Genomic DNA, 19740 nt, shown 5'->3' with positions numbered 1-19740 from the left:
GTACTGTCATTATACAACTTTTTGTGCATAAATATAATTTATCCGGCCAACAAAATAAAATGGCAGTTAATGGGTTAATTAATAAAAGTAAATGACAAATGAAGTTATTTTTAATTTAATAAACTAAACGATCCCAGTACCAAACGAATCCCAAAACATTTTATTACGCCTTTATTGAAAAAGAAATGGCCCTGACATACCATGGTACCAAATGTTTTTTAAAAAAAGATTTTTTTTTTTTATTCTTTTAGGTTACCACGGTGTAGGTGGCCCTTTGACAGTTGAGAAACCCAGATATGAACCAGATGTAAAACCCCCTATACGAGAAGCGGCTCAGCAACTGGGTCTCAGAGTTGTCGACTCGAATGATGGCCATCAGACAGGTGAGAAGTTTTCTTCATCGCATTCTAGCACAAAACAGAACTTTTAACAAAGAAAAAAAAAATATTAACCAATAAATTTAGTGAGTATTTATGGCGAAGCACATTCAAAAGCCCAGACACTTAAAGACAACGCTTCCGTTTGGACTTTGAGGGCCGGAATACAAATAAGGAATACGAACTCCTATCGAATAAAAATTAGGATATAAAAATAAAATTTAGAATTTGAAATCTAGAAAAGTTAATATAGCTCACAATTTTTTTACCTAAATAATAATGCTTGATATAATTTGTTTTATTTTGCTTAAAGTTTAACGATTTTTTTATTATTATTTCACTTAAATATGTTTTTGTAGAATTTGTTATTTTTGGAAAGCAGCAATAGATTAAAGTCCCTTTTTTTTGTCGTTGTGGATATTAACTCTTTAATTACCTCAAACTTATATATATATGATGATATCTCTTAATCTAATTTGAATTCTAATTTCCAAATATTTTATTTTAATTTAACCCATATTAACTTCATTCTAATATGGCCTCTTATTTCCTGATATAATTCGACCTTTCTTATTTAATTATTCATACACGAGCTCTGTAAAACTGCTCCAGTTAAAATATTCTCTCGCTCTCTGTGTATAAATTCAATCCCAAAATTTCCTTTTCCTGAGTCTCACTTTTTCAAAGAAATCCCTATCAAGATTTCATTAAAGTCACTAAGAGAAAATTTCCATCTCTCTTTGCTCTCTTTTACTTCTGTGTCACGTTAGAGACTGGCTTATTTTTTATCACTAATTCTTGTATATAATTCTTGCATATTTTTATGCACAAAATATAATACTTCTATAACAAGTCTTTAGTCATAAGCCGTCTTCAGAAACGAACTTTCCCTGTTTTTACGCATGCACAAAATACTTTTATTTTAATCAGAATACGGATGGGTGACAAATAATGGAGGAGGAAATTGTTATTTAATTTTATTTAATTATTTTTAAAGTACATGATGTTACAAAAAAGGCGGTTTGAAGCCAGTCGCGGAATGGTCAAGTTACTAGCTTGCAGGAGCACAGAAATAGGCTTAGACGTCACCAGATAATCATTATGATTTGAATTCTGAATCTCATGTTCAAATCATTCACAACAATTATCTTAAAAAATATTTTTTCTACTATCATAAGACTAAAAAAAAATTATCATTCTAATGGTACAAGTTCCCTTTCCGTACATTTCTCCTTTAATTTTAGTATCATTTTTAATTCATTTTGATACACCATCCGCAACGAAGTTTTCAAATACCATGATGGATCCAAACTCATCCATCAAAACATTCCCTCACGTGATTTTCAGTAATCATCACCTCTCGAGTAGGATTTTCAACTCCGCTTTTATTCCGTAATATGTACATTTTTTAATTTGCATTTTGCATTTAACAAAATGGACTATTTTTAATGCATGTCATATTAAGAATTTATCTTTTTAAAAAAAATCAATAATCTGGGAGAACTGATAACCAAAGTTGGCTAGTTTATAGAATAAAAACAATGACGAGGTCTTTTCTTAAGGGCAAATCAAGTGGCTGCTGAGACGTAACAACGATCTACAGCTCTGATTTCTGATCTGACATCAGATGGTCAACTAGCACCGAGAATTTGCTAATTGCCATTCGGAATCCTATTGTAAGCATATGCCTTTATATAAGAATGGTCTCGTGAAAGTTAATGGAGCGTTGATATCGGCTCGGGGTTTGTATAGCCAGCTACAATGAAAAATAAAAAGTATAATATTATGGAATTATAAGATGATTCGAAGAGAAATTTACTTTTCCATTACTTTTCTTTAGGGTATTATGAGTTGCAGACTACATACAGAAATGGACAGCGGTGCAACACAGCTAAAGCATATCTCGTCCCAGCAGAAAATCGGACTAATTTAGATATCTTAGCTGAAGCGCACGTCAGAAAGGTAATTTTATAAAACCAGTTTTCCAGATTAATAGCTTTAAATTATTAAGTATCTTTATTGTTTTCTTTCTAAAACAATTATTTTCTAAGGCCATTTATTTCTAAGGCAATTATTTTGTATTTTGAGTCATGCCTAGAATTTTCAAATTAACTTATAAATTCCTCTTCCCGCTATGGTAAAGTGCAGAAAACGTTTATTTACTTAACAGAACATAAAATTTGAATTTGAATTCGGAGGAATAATTTTAAAATGCAAAAAATGAGCCCTAGCTGTATTCTTCATTTAAAGGTATTCCGATGAGAACAATAGCCTATCTGCACTAACATTACATTTAATCATGCATTATCCGCTTTTCAAAACTAATAAATTTTTTAAAAATGAATAAGAACATAATATTACACTTGCGAATCGATAAACCAAGAACAATGCTCATCGAAATATAATTCGTTATGAAAAAAGTAGGATGACGCAGCTCTCGGTTCTTTAGAAGAATCTTTCAAAATAATTTACGAAATATACTTTTGAATTTTCTACGTACTAATTACAGAGAATTATTTTTGGGAGGAAGGGCGGGGGGATTTTTCAAAGCATTTCAGTCTCTTCTAATGTAAAAAAAATAATAATAAATGAAATGTATTAAAAACTATAACATAATCAGTGTAGACAATATGATTGAAAATTAAAATTAATTTTTAATAATTTGAAATTTTATCTAAAGTCTAACTTTTTATTTTTTAATACTATATTTTACATCGTTTAACGTATAAAAATACTGAAAAAATGATTCTTATTCTAATATTTCAATAAAACTACAATTTTATGAAAATACATGTACCAAAATTACTAAAAAATTAAGCCAGAATTTGTTTTAAGTCACTCTTTGAAATATAACATAGATTTTGAAATTCTGTCATGAAATGGAAATCTTAATCATTTGTATTACGTTTTACATTTTCCTTTTATTTTCTTATGATCAGGTAATATTGCGTAATCGCCGAGCCGTGGGCGTCCAATTCGATTTCCAAAACACCAGATGCGTAGTGAGAGCCAGACGAGAAGTGATCATGTCAGCGGGCACCACCAACACAGCTCAACTCCTCATGCTTAGTGGGATCGGACCCAGGGAACATCTCGAGAAATTCAAGGTACTGTTTGTTTCAGGATCCTGAAATCAATAGTGTTAAGCGCCTTTCTCATGGTTCGTTGCATTTCCAGTTATGATCATAAATCTGTTATCTGACTCATTGTGGGACCACTCTCGCCTGTGGACCACGGTCGGGAACTTCCCGCAAACTGTCGGTAAAATGAACAAAGTGACCAGGGCACCAGGGGAAATAGGGCAACGCAAGGCACGGATGGGCAATGGGTAAGGGATCTTCGACGGATTTACTTCGCCTAATGGTAAAGAGCAGTAAGATAAGCGCAATTTCGTAGTAGTTGCTAAGCCTGGATTGAAATTATTCCGCTTCTCAAAAGGCATTTTCCATCATCGACCCCCCCCCCCCACCCACCCACCTCCTGTACTTTTAATGATGCTATTGTGGGAATGGGGACTTTGAGCTCAATAAATTATTCCCTACCCCTGTTGCATTGTAGGTTTACTGGGATTTGGGCCTTTGGCAAGAAAACTTGGCGCGCATCTAGAGGGGTGACGGTTTATTCGTAAATGACAAATAAAAAAAAATCACAAATATTATTTTCAAGTGCATGGCCAGAAAAAAAAAGAAGAAAAAAACACTATAAGAATGTTTTCGTAGCTTTTTCCCTCTGGATATTTTTATAACTGTATTTTTTAAAATATTAATATGATTCAGAAATCAATGTTATTTTGTCTGTATTTTTTTTTTTTTTTTGTAAAAAAATTATTTGATGTTGCATTTATGAGATCTTGTACATACGTTTATCTTATTTATATATCTTGCAATAAATGATATTTAATTGTATTATTAATAGAAAAGTAAGACTATTTTTATCAGCAAAATAAATAGCGGAATTAAATTCACTGAAAAAGAAGTAAGATATAAGAGAACTTATAGCTGTTTTATTTACTAATATTTGAACAATCTCATATTTCTGAATGAATTTTCTTCAAAATCGCTTTTATCTATACTCATAAAAGATTAAAAAAATGTATGTGTGTGTGTATACATATTTCATTAGTTCACTAAGCAATATCTTTATTAAGCAACTACTCGCCTTTGGTGACCAGCAGTTCGCCATTATAAAAGATCTCTAATATTTTCAATTATATTATTCAATTATAAAGCATTTAAACGATGCAAATGAAAATATTTTATTTGTCTTCAATGAATAAATGTTCTTATGAAAAAGTTATGAAGTTTAAATTTTACACAGTCCTTTTGTCCTAAGGAGTCATGTTATGTGAAATACTCTTGAAACTTCAACTCTTAACTCAAGTTCAATCAATAAACTTTCTATCTTCTGCGATCAAATCTGTCAGTTTTTACATATCAATATTAAAACAATCAATATTTTCATAATCCTAGGCCAATCACTGTTGAGAAATCCTGGTAAAAAATTGGCGTATCTTCTTTGAAATGGACTATGAAGTGTTCTAAAATCGACAAGAGTGATATTTAAATTTCATAAATTATTTAGTTTTAGTGAATGATTTAGTTGAGTGAAGTTCAAAGATTTTTATTTAACCTTTAGCACTCCGAAAAGTAATTAGATGCATAAATATTTACCGAATAAGAGAACTCGTTCATTGCTCAGAAAAATTAATATATATAAATTTTTTTAAGTTGAATTTTCCCAGAAAAATAATCTACATATTTTTACCACTCTTAAGTATTTTTACCAGTCAAAATTTAATAAAAATAATTAAATAAAACGCCAAAATGATGCACTGCCTTGAATGGTTCCTTAGAGGAAAGATCGGAGTAATAAGGGTAAAAATATTGATGTCTCAAAAAAATTTGTTAAATATGATTTAAAGGTTAATGTAAAAGTGTAAACATGTAAAAGGATTACAAAGGGTAATGTAAAGGACCTATGTAAAAATTTATTAATTCATTCTTAATTCATCGGAGCATTTATTGACTCAAATAGCATAAAATAGAATTGTTTAGTTCATTTAGACCATTTTGTTAGTAGATGCGTGCTCCTGATTAAAATTAACTGATGGGCGCTAATTACAGTGATTATCCAATAGATATATTAAACCATGTTTGCCCTAAATTTAATAGTTTGATTTAATTAATAATATAGATATTGTAAAAGATCATAGAAACCTTTTCTTCCATTTACTTTTTAGAAAATATATTTCAAATTTTTTGGCTTCATACAGACATTTGCTGAAATTTACACTTTTATATATTTAATTTACAATAATAGTTTTTTTTAATTTGAACTTCTGTCAATGTGATGGCAACAGGTTGATAAAAGTTAATTTTTTCCCATTGACGTTCTCGTGCAGATTAAATTTTATTTTTATTTTGTGCGAAATACATTGTTGAAAAATGTAGTTAAAATATTTCTTTAAAAACTCGTTAAACATCGAAACTTAATTTGTAGAATAAAGCATTGATATCATTAAAAAGATAATTTTTTGAGTTTTATCTTAATGCAAAAATCAATTTTGTGCTGTAATTTTTTAGGAAGTTACAGCGTTGTAATTTTTAGAAAGTGTATCCATTTTTAAATCCTGTTACTCCTTAATGTAATAAATTATTGTATATATAAGGATCAATGTTAGTGAAATTAATTAATATTAGATAAGAATGTTATCTGTAATGCGCATAAACAAGGCTGAATGAGAAAGGTTTTGTATAAATTGAAATTTAAACACTTTCATTTTTCAAGTTTCCATTTTTTTTTTTTTTAGATTACTGAGAATTAAAAGAGATGCATTGCACAAAAAGCGGAATAGTATAAGGTTTTTAGTACAGTAGTAAATGTTACATCTAATAGAATTTGAAGTTCAATATGCTCTTGTGAGTAAGCGATCAAGAACAAGCTAAGTAAATTTTAGCAACCATAAATCTGAGTTATAAAATTAAGTAGGTCACTGCTTTCATAAAAACTTTTAAACAATGCTTTTTAATGTTTATTAGCATTGGTGTAACAATATATTTTACAACTATTTTTCTTCAATTCATGGTTATATTAATTGAGTCACAATTTCTATTTTGAAAAAAGCAACATTCCTACCAAGTTATTTAATTAAATCTCTCAAAACCTTTTTTTTTTTAATTTTAGTTACATACAAATGAACAAAAATTGCTGATAAACTTTCAGAAACGTGGAACAGTCTTGACTATGCTGAATCTCAGATAAAGAAATATTTGAAGTTAGGTTTTTTTTTTTTTTTTTTTGTTAAATATAAGTGACTATGTTATGCATATTGTGAAATATAGAAAGAGAATTATTTAGAAATTATATTCATTTTTTAAAAAATTTCTAAGGCTTTTTCATTATTTTCATAGTATTTTTTTTATGTAGCAAGTTTAAATGTTGCATTTAAATGTCGATTGTGGTACATTGGATTATGTATAGTTAAATCTGACAGTAAATAAGCTAGAAAATGAAGTAATATATTTCAAATTTGAAGGAATTTCAGTAATTATTAATATTTTCTTATTAAAAATATGCTTTTGTTTTCTTCTGAGAATTTACCAGCAGCTGTTTTTAAAATTATTAATATGATTCCTATCATTTATTTTAACCAGCAAAAGCGCTTATTATTTAACAAAAAAAAAAAAACTTTTTTGAATAGCTTTTACGTAAAAAATACATTAGCTCATTTCAAGTATCAGCTTGTGGAATATATATTGTTTCGAAATTTCCGGGCTCATTTGGATAGTGGGGGTTATATGATGTGGAGAACGGTCAATCAGCAGGCAGCAGTAGAAAAAAAAACGACGTTTATTTACACGATGACACACAGGACAGCACAAAGACGACAACTATAAATAGCATAGGGAAGACAATTATTTTCAGCCGAGACGTGCTCACAACAAGACTCTACTGCAGACAGTAGCGCACAGCTTAGTTCAGCACTAGCTTGACTCCGTCGCTGCTCTGCTAATCTCTGGAAGACTAGTTGTTTATTGTCGATTCCGACTACTCTCGTCTGACAGCTGCAGACTGCCTCCTTTTATAGGCCTCAGGAGGCGGGGCTAGATGCATCTCTACCATTCAGGAACTTTCAAGGCGTATCTCGGTTCCCAATGGACGGATAGGTAAAATTCTCGATGTTTCGGGTATTATCTATTTTGGTGCCAAAGTCGCCAAATTCCTAGCCAAGTCACCAAATGGTCGCCAAGTTTGTCGCTAAGCGGTGGGATTCCGACGCGACACCCGGATTCCGTCCAATGCAGATGACTGTAAAACGGTCTTTCTGATGATGGAACCAACTATGCTGGGAAGCAGCATTCTAGATTCGTAACATTGTCCCCCTCCTAAGGACTGAACGTCCAGGGCAGTACAATATCTGAGTAAGAGGCATCTACTTACAGGATTACCATATTCACACAATAAGCAAGTATAAAATAACAAATACTCAAAATGACATGCAACGTAAATATTTTCAAAATACATGAGCAATACAAAAATAAATTACAATACTAAAATAACAAAATTAAGAAGATAAATGATTTACATTATTTATCATATAATGGGTGACCATGGTCGGAACTGAAAAGATCTTAATCACCTTGGCCAAGGTAAGGGGCTAGCCTGTTACAATGTATCACCTTCAGTTTTGAGTGTGGTGATTTTGTATCCGTACCACAACGTCATTCAGTCTTTTAAGGACTGTATAAGGACCCTCCCAGTTAGTCTGCAACTTCGGGGAAAGTCCTTTGCGACGTTTAGGATTCCATAAACACACTTGGTCTCCTTCGTGGAAATTGTGTCCCGTTGCTCCAGTGTCATATCGGATTTTCATCTTCTCTGAAGCCATGCCGATCCTATCTCTGGCCAGATGCTGCACCTCCTCCATCCGTGTCCGGAGGGTCTCGACATATTCCTCAAGCGCTAAGGGAGCATCTGGAGGCCGGGTGAACAGTAGATCTGCAGGCAGACGAAGGTCACGTTCGAAGAGCATTTGGGATGGGGAATAGCCAGTAGTCTCGTGAACGGCACTTCTATAGGCAAGTAGGAAAAGGGGCAGTTTCTTGTCCCAGTCCGGTTGATTTCTGAGCACCAGGAGAGAGAGACTGTTCAGAATGGTCCGATTGAATCTCTCTACCATGCCATCTAACTGAGGATGCAAAGCCGTAGTTCGAGTTTTGTCGATGCCGTGTATCTCACACAGTCTCCTGAAAACAGCCGAATCGAAGTTTCTTCCTTGATCAGAGTGCAGTTGTAGAGGAACTCCATATCTTGAAATCCAGTTTTGAACTAGAATCTCTGCAACAGTCGGGATTCTTGATCGGGAATGGGATAAGCTTCAGGCCATTTAGTGAAGTAGTCCATGACAACCAGGATGTTGTTGCTGCCATCTGATGACCTAGAAAGAGGGCCTAGGATATCAAAAGCTATTCGTTCGAAAGGTGCCCCCACATTATACAGCTGCAGTCTCCCTTTAATGCGTTTCCCAGGACCTTTACGTGCAACACAGGGATCACATGTGCGACACCACTTCTCCACATCATTTCGAACATTATTCCAGTAGAAACGTTCTGAACTTTTTGTAAAGTCTTCGTAACACCAAAATGACCCCCAGTCGGAATGCCATGGAGTTCTTTAAGGACTGTTGATACTCTTGTCTTTGGGAGTATTAATTGCCATCTGAATGCTTTTCCATCGTCAGACTCCCATTTTCGATACAGCACATCATTTCTTAGATGGAGAGAATCCCAAAGAGAGCCCAGTAACGCTTCGTTGTAGGATGGAAAGGGGCGATGTCTTGCCAGCTAGGCTTTCCGCCTGTTGACTCTTTAAATTCAATTATTGGTTTTATTTCAGGAACAGCTAGTTGGTCTTTCCGGACGCTCTCGTCACTCCATGGATCTGATTCTGATGTTGATGGTGTTGTAACTTGGCAAACTACAGGATCTACCATGTCTAATTTCTTTTCAACACTAGAGAAGTATTTGCAGTTCTCCGAACATGGTATTCTCGAAAGAGCATCTGCGTTTCCATGCGCTGGTCCTTTCCGGTAGCGAATTTCCCTGTCATATTCCTGAAGTCTCTGTATACATCTGGCTATTTGACCTTCTGGATTTTTAAAATTCAATAGCCAGGTTAATGAAGCATGATCTGTACGAAGCAGGAACCTTCGACCGTAGAGGTAAGGCCTTTACGATAGCCAGAGGTAGAGGTAAGGCCTTTACTTCTACGGCCTTTACGATAGCCAGAAGTTCCTTCCTGGTCACACAATAATTTCTTTCCTGTTTGGACAGACACTTACTGAAATAGGCGATGACACGCTCCTGTCCATCTACTTCTTGGGACAACACAGCTCCGATGCATTCATGGCTTGCATCCACATCCAGAATAAATTGCTTTCCAATTTCAGGATATGCCAGGACGGGAGTAGATGTTAGGGCGTCTTTGAGCTTGTTGAAGGCGTTGTCACATTAGTCAGTCCAGATGAATTTCTGTTTCGCTTCGGTCAGCTTATGGAGTGGTCTGGCGATTGTTGAGAAGTTTTTCACGAATTTCCGGTAATACGTGCATGAGCCTAAGAAACTCCGGAGCTGGTGAACATCCGTCGGGCAGGTCCAGTGTCTTACAGCCGATATCTTATCCGGGTCTGTTCGAACACCTTCTGCAGAAATGATATGCCCAAGACAGGTGCCTTCACGCCTGAATAGATGGCACTTGGAAGGGTTTAATTTCAGGTTAGCTTCCTTCAGCTTTTACAGTACACGTCTAATATTTTGAAGATGTTCTTCAAAGGAACGCCCCATGATGATGATGTCATCGAGGTAAACCAGACAGGCTTCATAAGAACGCCCTCCGAGAACTGTTTCCATAAGGCGTTCAAATGTTGCTGGCGCATTACACAAGCCGAAAGGCATAACCTTAAACTGCCACAGCCCCTATCCTGTGGTGAAAGCCGTCTTCTCCTTATCTTCAGGATGGATTTCTACTTGCCAATACCCACTCTTGAGGTCCAGGGTGGAAAACCAGGTATTGCTGGCAAGTGTATCAAGCGTGTCATCTATCCTTGGCAAAGGGTAGCTGTCCTTCTTGGTGACATCATTCAACCGGCGATAATCCACACAAAATCTATTAGAGCCGTTTTTCTTCCTTACTAAGACGATGGGGAATGCCCAAGGACTTGATGACGGCTCAATTACGTCATTATCTTGCATTTCTTTAATTAGTGTTTGGACATCATCTTGTTTAGCGAATGGTAGTCGTCTGGGGTGCTTCCTAATAGGAGGATGCTCTCCTGCATCAATTCGGTGTTTTACTAGTTGAGTCCTTCCAAAGTCCTCAGATGTTCCAGAAAATAAGTCCTGGAATTCTTTTATCAACTCTCTGGCAGCACACCTCTGTTTTTCATCTAAATATGTATCCTGCAGCAAATTTTGGACTAGATCGTCTGAAGAAACGTCCTGACTTTTGCACTTCCGGTCTATACAAGTGACAGGAGTGCAAGTTGCTAGCACCTCTCCTTTCTGAATAATCTTTTTCTTATCACTGATGTTAGCCACTCTCACTGGGATGACTGATGTTGAGAGGAAACCTTCACTACCGACGAAACTACCAACACTCTTGCTCTGGCACGTCCTATGTCAGGATAATCCATTACACCAAATCGGAATTTTCGGTTATCTGCTACCAAACCGGGTATTACACATTCAGACCTAGGCGATAAGGAGATGTCAGTTTTGGCTATTATTTTCTGGCTCTATTCCAGTTCAGCGTGTAGTCCAAAAAGAGTGATGTCTTCAAATTTTGAATTCATTCTACTATTTCCGGAATCCAGTTTAAAGTCGTATTTCCGCAGAAAATCTAGTCTGAGAATGCAAGGATCGGTAATTTCTGCTACAAATGCCGTATGGTGGTAGTTAATATTTCCAAATCGTATAGCGAGGTTGACATTCCCATGAACATAAATCTTATCTCCCGTCACTGTCTGTAAAGTAATGCAGGGCGACATCCAGATTATTTTAAATTTTAATTGTTGTGCCAGATCTTCTCTTATTATGGTCACATTGTCTCCAGTGTCGACAACCATACGGCATGAGATGTTACCAATTTGTCCTATCACGTAAAGTCCATTGTCACCGCCACTTGTGGATGAAATATGAAATACTTTGAAATTGGGCTGTTGACTATTTCCACCACTTCTAGAAACGCGGCAGTTCCTACGGACGTGACCGGCTTTACCAAAAGTCCAACACTGAATTTCCGTATTTCCTCCATCTTTGCGATCTTTTAACCCCCGAATTTCTCTTCGCAGATCGTCAATCTGTTTTACGAAATCAGAGTCCGAATCCTTAGCAGAGACAGCTCTGATTGGGTGTCGGTCCTTACATGTGGCCTAATGGGCAGCCTCTATTTTGTGTGCAAAGACTAAAGAAGATCCTATATCTTTGACATCTGCTAGTCTAAGAGCCTTCTGTGTTTCCGGATCCCACATACTATCGAGGAAGTGCTGGAGAGCCAGATCTTGACGTGTCTCAACCGGGCAATCAGAAAATGCTAAATGGGAAAGCCGCTGAATATCGGCAGCTAATTCCTGCAGACTTTCACCCGCTTTTTGATAGCGGTACTTTAACTGCAATAGACTGTATTCTTTAGTGCACTTCTCTCAAAACCGCAGCTCAAGTGCACTCGATAGAGCTTGGAAATCATGTCTTTGCTCCTCCGTAAGAGTCTCAAGAATGTCAGCAGCGTCTCCTCTTAACGAAGCTGCCAAGTGAAATGCTTTGACTTGAGGATTCCATCCATTAGCTTCCGCTACCATTGTAAACTGTGTTTTGTATACTTGCAAGGATGTTTTTCCGTCGAATGTCGAGAGTTTAATCGTCGCTAGGGAAGGTGTAAATATCATTTTGGATTCCACATGTTCATGGGAAACCAGGTTTTCAATCTCCTTCCCAAATTTCTGTTCAAATTCTTTTCCGATGTCTTCTCGAACCTTGTCAATACTTTCTTCCATCTTCAAAACTTTAGTTTCCACTGAAATTACCTTTTTCTCAAATGAAGCCACCTAATCTTCATTTGCATTCATCTTCTCCTGAATGATATTTGAGAATTCCTCTTTAACACTTGCGATGTCTTTCTTAAGCTCCTTCTGTCCGGATTTCATTTCTTCTTCAATTCTTTCCAGCGTTTTCTTTTGTGCAGTTTCCGTAGATTTCTTCATCTCCTCTTGTCCAGCTTCCATAGATTTCTTCATCTCAGCCAACAGAGCCAGTAACTCACCATTACCGTTATCAGCCATTTTTGCTTGGGATCTCGTCAGCACCATATACTGTTGACCAGTATCCCACTTCTGACACCAAATGTTACGAAATTTCCGGGTTCATCTGGATAGGGGAAGTTATATGGTGTGGAGAACGCTCAATCAGCAGGCTGCAGTAGAAAAAAACAAACAACGACGTTTATTTACACGAAGACAACTATAAACAGCATAGGGAAGACAATTGTTTTCAGCCGAGACGTGCTCACAACAAGACTCTACTGCAGACAGTAGCGCACAGCTTAGTTCAGCAGTAGCTTGACTCCGTCGCAGCTCTGCCAATCTCTGGAAGACCAGCTGCTTATCGTCGATTCCGACTCTCGTCTGGCAGCTGCAGACTGCTTCCTTTTATTGGTCTCGGGAGGCGGGACTAGATGCCTCTCAACCAATCAGGAACTTTCAAGGCGTATCTCGGTTCCCAATGGACGGATCGGGAAAATTCTCGATGTTTCGGGTATAATCTATTTTGGCGCCAAAGTCGCCAAATTCCTTGGCAAGTCACCAAATGGTCGCCAAGTTTGTCGCAAAGCTCTGAGACCTCCGACGCGACACCCGGATTCCGTCCAATACAGATGACTGTAAAACGGTCTTTCTGATGATGGAACCAACTATGCTGGGAAGCAGCATTACAGATTCGTAACAATATATATAAAAGCATACATACATATAGAAAGAACTAAAAATTATTGATATCCATTTAAATTTGAATTTAAAGCCCTTTCTATGCATTTTTTTTTCATTTTGTTGAATAAAGTTCAACCGTAAGAAATATAAAGATTAAATCCTCATAAAACTAAAAATTATAATTCATTTTATTAGATTAAATTCGTATTATGCACATCAAAATTATAATTCTTATAAATGTCTTCCGTGTGGGAAAATTATAAACTTATTCCTTTTAATAAATACAGTTTTAAATCAAAATTCTCACACTTTATATTTATTATTTTCAACACTCGTCTAAAACGTGGTAAGGGTCATCAGCATTTTTCTCACGGAAATTTCGTTTCGTTATCAGAGACAAGGAGTATCATTCTCTCTCATAGTGAGTTGATTATCATTTGGCGTACATTGTAAAATCGCCAAATCTTACATGCAATGATAAAGTTTATAATGTGGTAGCCTTTCTTAAGGTTTGAGCGGAAAGGGGGAAATTTATTGAGCGCAAATGCCAAACAACCACCGAAGATATTTAAAATAATATAAAAAGGTTTCAATAACCTAATATCTACTACTAATAAAGACGAATGCATATGTTGGCTCATTACAAGCGCGATTATTTAACTTGTAGCTACCAAATTTGGCACATTTATAATTTGGTGGGTGGGAATTAATAAAAAATTAAGCTTAATTTTATCGTTTTTACGCGTTAATGTCCGAAAATATTATTGCTCAAAAGTGAATTATAATAAAAAAATATCATGATATTAAAAATTGTCTTGCTAATTATACTAATTTATTATCACGCAAATATTTGTTAAATTTTGGCATTATGTGTGTGTATATATATATATATATATATATATATATATATATATATATATATATATTACATACAATTTTTTAATGGGATCTGAAGAAAGAGTAGATACTATGAATTTTTAGTTCGCTTTATTCTAGGCATGATTTTTATTTATTTAGGCATGATTTATATACAAACATAAGCGAAGAGCACATCAACACAGAACGACAAAAAAGTCAAATGAGGTAAAGCTTCAAAAAGGGCAAAAATATTCGGCCCGGTCTTATATACCATGAGATTCGATAGGGATTTCTCTACACGTGTCGATCCAAGCAAGGGAACCATAGGGATTTTTTAAAAAAGAATTCGCTTGGCTGACAGTTTTTTTATCCCTTCACTCGAAGCGTGGAAACTGCTGACTAAACCATTTTAACAAAGTTCTCTATTGCATAAATTAAATAGAAAAAGTGGAATGAGATCAGAAAATAAGAGGATATTTTAAAATGAAGTGAAGATAGGCTAAATTAAGACGAATCTTTGGAAATTAATTAGAATTGAAATTAGATTTTAAAATATCATTATATATATATATATATATATATATATATATATACCTAACTTCCAATGCATCGTTGCCTTGAAATTCTAGACCTTTTAATTATTTTATAAACATTTAACCGCGCGATTCTTTACCTTTGTTAAAAGCTAAGGAAGAAAGATTCTGTTTAATCTATTCTGTCTGTATAATTTACAATACATAAAAAAAGTGAAGTTACAATAGGAGTGGGAAATTTATAGAACAGATTAAACGGATACTTAATTTTTTTTATTAGAGTGTGATCTGATGGGCTATCTCCATTAGAAAGGTTCATGTACAAAGTAAACAGAAGTAAAATGATTAAAAAAAATATATTCTTAATTTCAAACAATTTGGCAGAATCATGGATGTGAGTTTTTATCATAACGACTTTTGTGAAATTTACCATTATACCTGGCGAACCAGCTGAATGCCTCGGACGAATAGTAATATTGATAAATAAACGATGTTTTAACATAAAAATTATTATTTTTATTATGACATAAATCTACTGTTTATTAAGTCATAGTTCAATGTTTATGCTCACTATTGTAAATAAACTATATTCTAAATTTTTTAACTATAAATTTGTTTTTGTTTCAGGCATTTCTGTGGAGCATTCGCAATTATTACCCCTCTTAATTCTGTTAATAATATCTCACCTGATATTTAAATATCTTCTCTCTTTATAAAAATATCTAAGAAGTAAGGAGGAGTAAGGAAAAGTAATATATAAGTTCTTAGTAAAGTAAGATATTAAGAAGTAAGAACTAAGAAGAATAAAATATTCCCTGTTTTTAGAAAAATATTTAAGAAATATTTTTAAAAATACTAAATTCAGAAAAAATGTGTGTGGTAAAAAAATGAGTATTATGAAAAAGACAAAATTTTAATTTTTTATATGGGAAAAATCTATATTTACCGGAATTATTGCGAAAAACGACAGGATCTTCCTTAGTTTCTATTTCATTAAGATTCTAGTTAAATTTCCAAAAAAAAAAAAAAAAAAACTCCGAAATAAAATTCTATCTACCAAAGTGTATCCAAACCAGTTTCAGTAGATCTATACTCACATAAATACACACACGTTTTAATTTATTATTAGAAGAGATTGAGAATTAGTTATTTTATCATATCATAGCCTTAAAAAAAGGCAATTTGCTTCTGTGTGCTCTATTAAATCATTTTTTTATTTCTGTTTAAACAATACTTGCAACTCAGAAGGAAAGCCTCCATTTCCAATATTTTTAAGTGTACTTTCTTAATTTATCATCATTTCTTTTTTTTTTTCCTTCTTCTTTCTTTTCAGATTCCAGTTATTGTGGATTTGCCTGTTGGCAACAACTTTCAAGATCACTGTGCCTCATTTGTACCTTTCACAATTGATCCTCAAATCCCAACTGTTAAGCAAAGACTCGAGAATCCTGCAAATATAAAAGAGTACATCATAAACCGATCAGGTAAGAATGACTGTTCCAGTAACAGATAATTTGCGATTATAAAATTAATAATTTGCTTTAATAATTAATTTCTCTGTAAAACGTTTTGAGTTAGTAAACTGAATTATTTAGGAATAAAACTTACTGAGAAATATTTCACTGCATTGTGCGGGCATGTAAGGCGTTCACTATAATTATAATCCAATATATCCCTTACGCAAGCCATATGATTGCTTACCTGTCAATGGTTGACATGTTCACTGCCACTCATGCCTAATATTCAGCCCTTTTGCATAATTAGATGATCTTTTTTGCTATCAACTAAAACAACTCTTTCGGGACATGAGGGCTCCTTCCGAGACGCACTCGCGGGACGGAGCTTACTCCGAAGGATAGAGGATACATCCCACAAGAAGCGAGTTTTAAGTCGCTAAGCCTAGCTTCGAAAAAAATCACAAAAAATAAAATGCAAGTCCTAACGTCCTCCTTTTTGCTATCTTTTTAGATTATTAATTAATTCATAATTCGAGCATATTCTTCCTCTGACAAATAACATTTTCTTACCAAAATAAACCGAAACCAAGGCATTCCGTAGTGAAAAGAAAAGTACGGGAAATATATCCAAGAGCTACGTGAAATACAAAACTTTTAGAGAATGGAAAGCATAATTAAATTTTAAAAAATGCTATAATTGATTCATATTCTATCATAAAAAGCAACATTTGAATCTGTACTCAAGATTTCTGACTAGGTAAAAGTTTGAAGGATTTCGATTTGAAAATATATTCCATATATTGTTTAGTAATAATAGTAAAATATTGATTATCAATATTGTACAATATTATGAAATAAAGTGCATTAATCGAAATTCTTACCGGATACCCAATCGATCTGAGAAATGAACTATGCTTACCGAAATATTCATAACTGAATCTTTCATTCCAGGTCCGTTAGCATCCGCAGAGTTTGTTAATTCCTTGTTATTTATGAATGCTCGTCCAGTCGCCCCTAACGTGGATTTCCCCGATTATCTGCTCTACTTTTTTGAGGTTCCGAAGGAAGTTCCAGAAAAGCAAGCTGGTTTAAAGCCAGAAGTAAGTTTGGAATTTCATAAAAGTTTCGTTTTAATTTCCTGCATGTTACTATTGCTTTAATATAAGAGCTAGCCTATCATATGAGAATAACTCCCCCCTCCCCTAATTTACGAAAGAATATAATGACTCCTAATGACAGATCATGGTACTAATACTTCCTGTGACGTACTTTCTGTTATTAAAATGAAGGTAATTCAAACAGATAATTATAAGATAATTATAGAGATGGACATCGGGTTGTTACTAGGGATTGCAATACCGGACCAAAATTTCAATACCGGTATTCGGTATTTTTTAAATCTTAATACCGGGATACCGGTTTTAATACCGGTATTAGAAATTTTAGAAAAAGAAAGGAAACACATTTGTTTCTTTGTTTTATTTGCCAGTTTTGTTAGAAAGTGTAAATATCACAAAAAATAATTTGTAACTTATTAATTATAACAGTATATAATCACAAAAAAGTAAAGAAATATTTTATTTATTTAAATCACAAAGAAAGAGTAAATATCACTATTCAGTCTGTGATACTATTACAAATTTTTGAAATGCGATCTTAAAAAACATAATCATCAATTGTACTGTCATTAAGCCTCAAAAGTAATTTTGTGTAAAAATGACCAGCTGTCGAAAACGCTCTTTCGACATCTACGCTAGTTGGTGGTACTGTTAGCAATGCGCGTTATACTTTTTCCAAGTATTTACCTCTAAATCCCTCATCTTCAAACAAATCGATTTCTCGTCGGATGGTTTTGGATATAGCTGATTTCTGTATTGTATTTTGGTTCGTTGAAATTTTTTTTTATTAATCGCTAATTGTAATTTTTGTTCAAGAGACAATTCCATTTCACTATCGACAGTAGTGACATCATAATCTTCGATAATTGAACCGAATTCTTCTGAATGTAGATAGGTTTGTGGGTAAAAGATTTTAAGAAAATTTACTCTAAACTTCATCAGATTTGAATTGGTTATTTTCTTTTCTTCTTTTTCATTTTTAAAATCATTATAATTATGTAAATACCATAAGACATTTTCTATTTCGGTATGCCTATCTTCTGTGTGATTTTTCAATGTAATATATAATTTTTCAGATAGTGATGTGTACTGTTCTTTCAGTGACTACAACATGAAATTTATTGTTGCATTAGCTGTTAATAAATTAGAATCTCTTCGACATCATGTCTCAATAGTCAGTTTTATTGGAAGTAGAGCTGATACAGTTCTGGATTTTAAGTCGAATTCACTATCTGAAAAATTAATTTACAGGTTTAAGTCGATTATTGTTTTTTGGATTGGATTTCTCTGTTTCAAAAATCGTTCCATCATTAGGAGTAAACTGTTCCAACGTGTTTTAGAATCTAATATTAACATATATTTTGTTTTATTTTCAGTTAGTATATATTTTAGTAATATATCCTTTTTATAGGTGAACGTTTAAATATCTTAATAATTTTTCGAACTTTATAAATTATAGGAAGCAATTCTTGATGGTTTAATATTTCATCCTCATTAGCAATATCTTCTTCAACAATTACATTGTCATTATCTTCATTAACAATATCACTCTCACTCTCTTCAAAGTTGGAATCCGAAGTTTCTATATCCACAGTATTTGGATTCTTCTGTTCTTTATTTTTTCGGTATAACACATCTATTACTCCTAATTGAATTCCATGTGCATAGCACAACTGCTGATTTGCACCCATCAAGTTTCCAACTTTTTTCATAACTGTTGCGCCATCAGTCGTTATGGATATAATATTTTCTTTCAGGGATAATCCATGTTTCGCTAATTTAGATTTAAGCCATTAATTAGCTAATTAATTTCGTCCTTTAGGGAGACATAAAAACAAAAACGTATACTATTTTGCTTGTTCGCGATACCTGAACATATAGTGGAGAAATTTTAAAAATGTCTAGTAAATACCGAAAAACCGGTATTTAAACTTGTGAATACCGGTATTACGAAATTATACAAATGGCTCAAAATACCGGTATTCGGTATCCCGGTACACCTGTATTGCAATCCCTAGTTGTTACAATCTATTCTATTGAACTGTTTGCTGTATCATAAAGGGTGTCCTAAAATTAGCACAAGATTTGAATTTGTCACCATTTGTGCAGTAAAGTTTTTCAGTCCTATTAAAAATCAGTTGACAACTAATAGTTTAGGTTTGATTTAGTGGAGTTTTGTGGTGCAAAAACCATTCTTGATTATGCTGCGCCAAACGTATGGTATTAATTAAAACATTGTTTATAAACTCTAACAAAAACTAAAATAGTTTACTAAATAGTTTAAAAAGTTAACTAATAGTATAAAAAGTTAACTAATAGTTTAAATAAAAGTAAATAGTTTAAAAGTTTACTAAATAGTTTAAACTAAAAAAGTTTAGGATTTGTAAAAATAGAGAGTTACGCGATAGAACAACGTGTTTT

At 33.8% G+C, this 19740-nt stretch overlaps 1 protein-coding gene across 2 annotated transcripts in view; it reads left to right on the top strand.

Moving 5' to 3' along the window:
• The window catches only part of LOC129963714 (glucose dehydrogenase [FAD, quinone]-like), a 51867-nt gene that overhangs the window by 15411 nt on the left and 16716 nt on the right, over window positions 1-19740 (top strand). For both annotated transcript variants that reach the window (XM_056078236.1, XM_056078235.1), the window contains 5 exons: window positions 252-383; window positions 2218-2339; window positions 3317-3484; window positions 16078-16228; window positions 17153-17301. In XM_056078236.1, the coding sequence (XP_055934211.1) occupies window positions 252-383; window positions 2218-2339; window positions 3317-3484; window positions 16078-16228; window positions 17153-17301 (722 nt within the window). The remainder of the gene's footprint in view (window positions 1-251; window positions 384-2217; window positions 2340-3316; window positions 3485-16077; window positions 16229-17152; window positions 17302-19740) is intronic.

This window comes from Argiope bruennichi, chromosome 3 (assembly GCF_947563725.1).
Source record: "Argiope bruennichi chromosome 3, qqArgBrue1.1, whole genome shotgun sequence".
In the NCBI taxonomy this organism is placed as follows: Eukaryota; Metazoa; Arthropoda; class Arachnida; order Araneae; family Araneidae; genus Argiope; species Argiope bruennichi.
The sequence above is the reverse complement of the archived record's forward strand: the minus strand, read 5'-3'. Positions and strand labels throughout refer to the sequence as shown.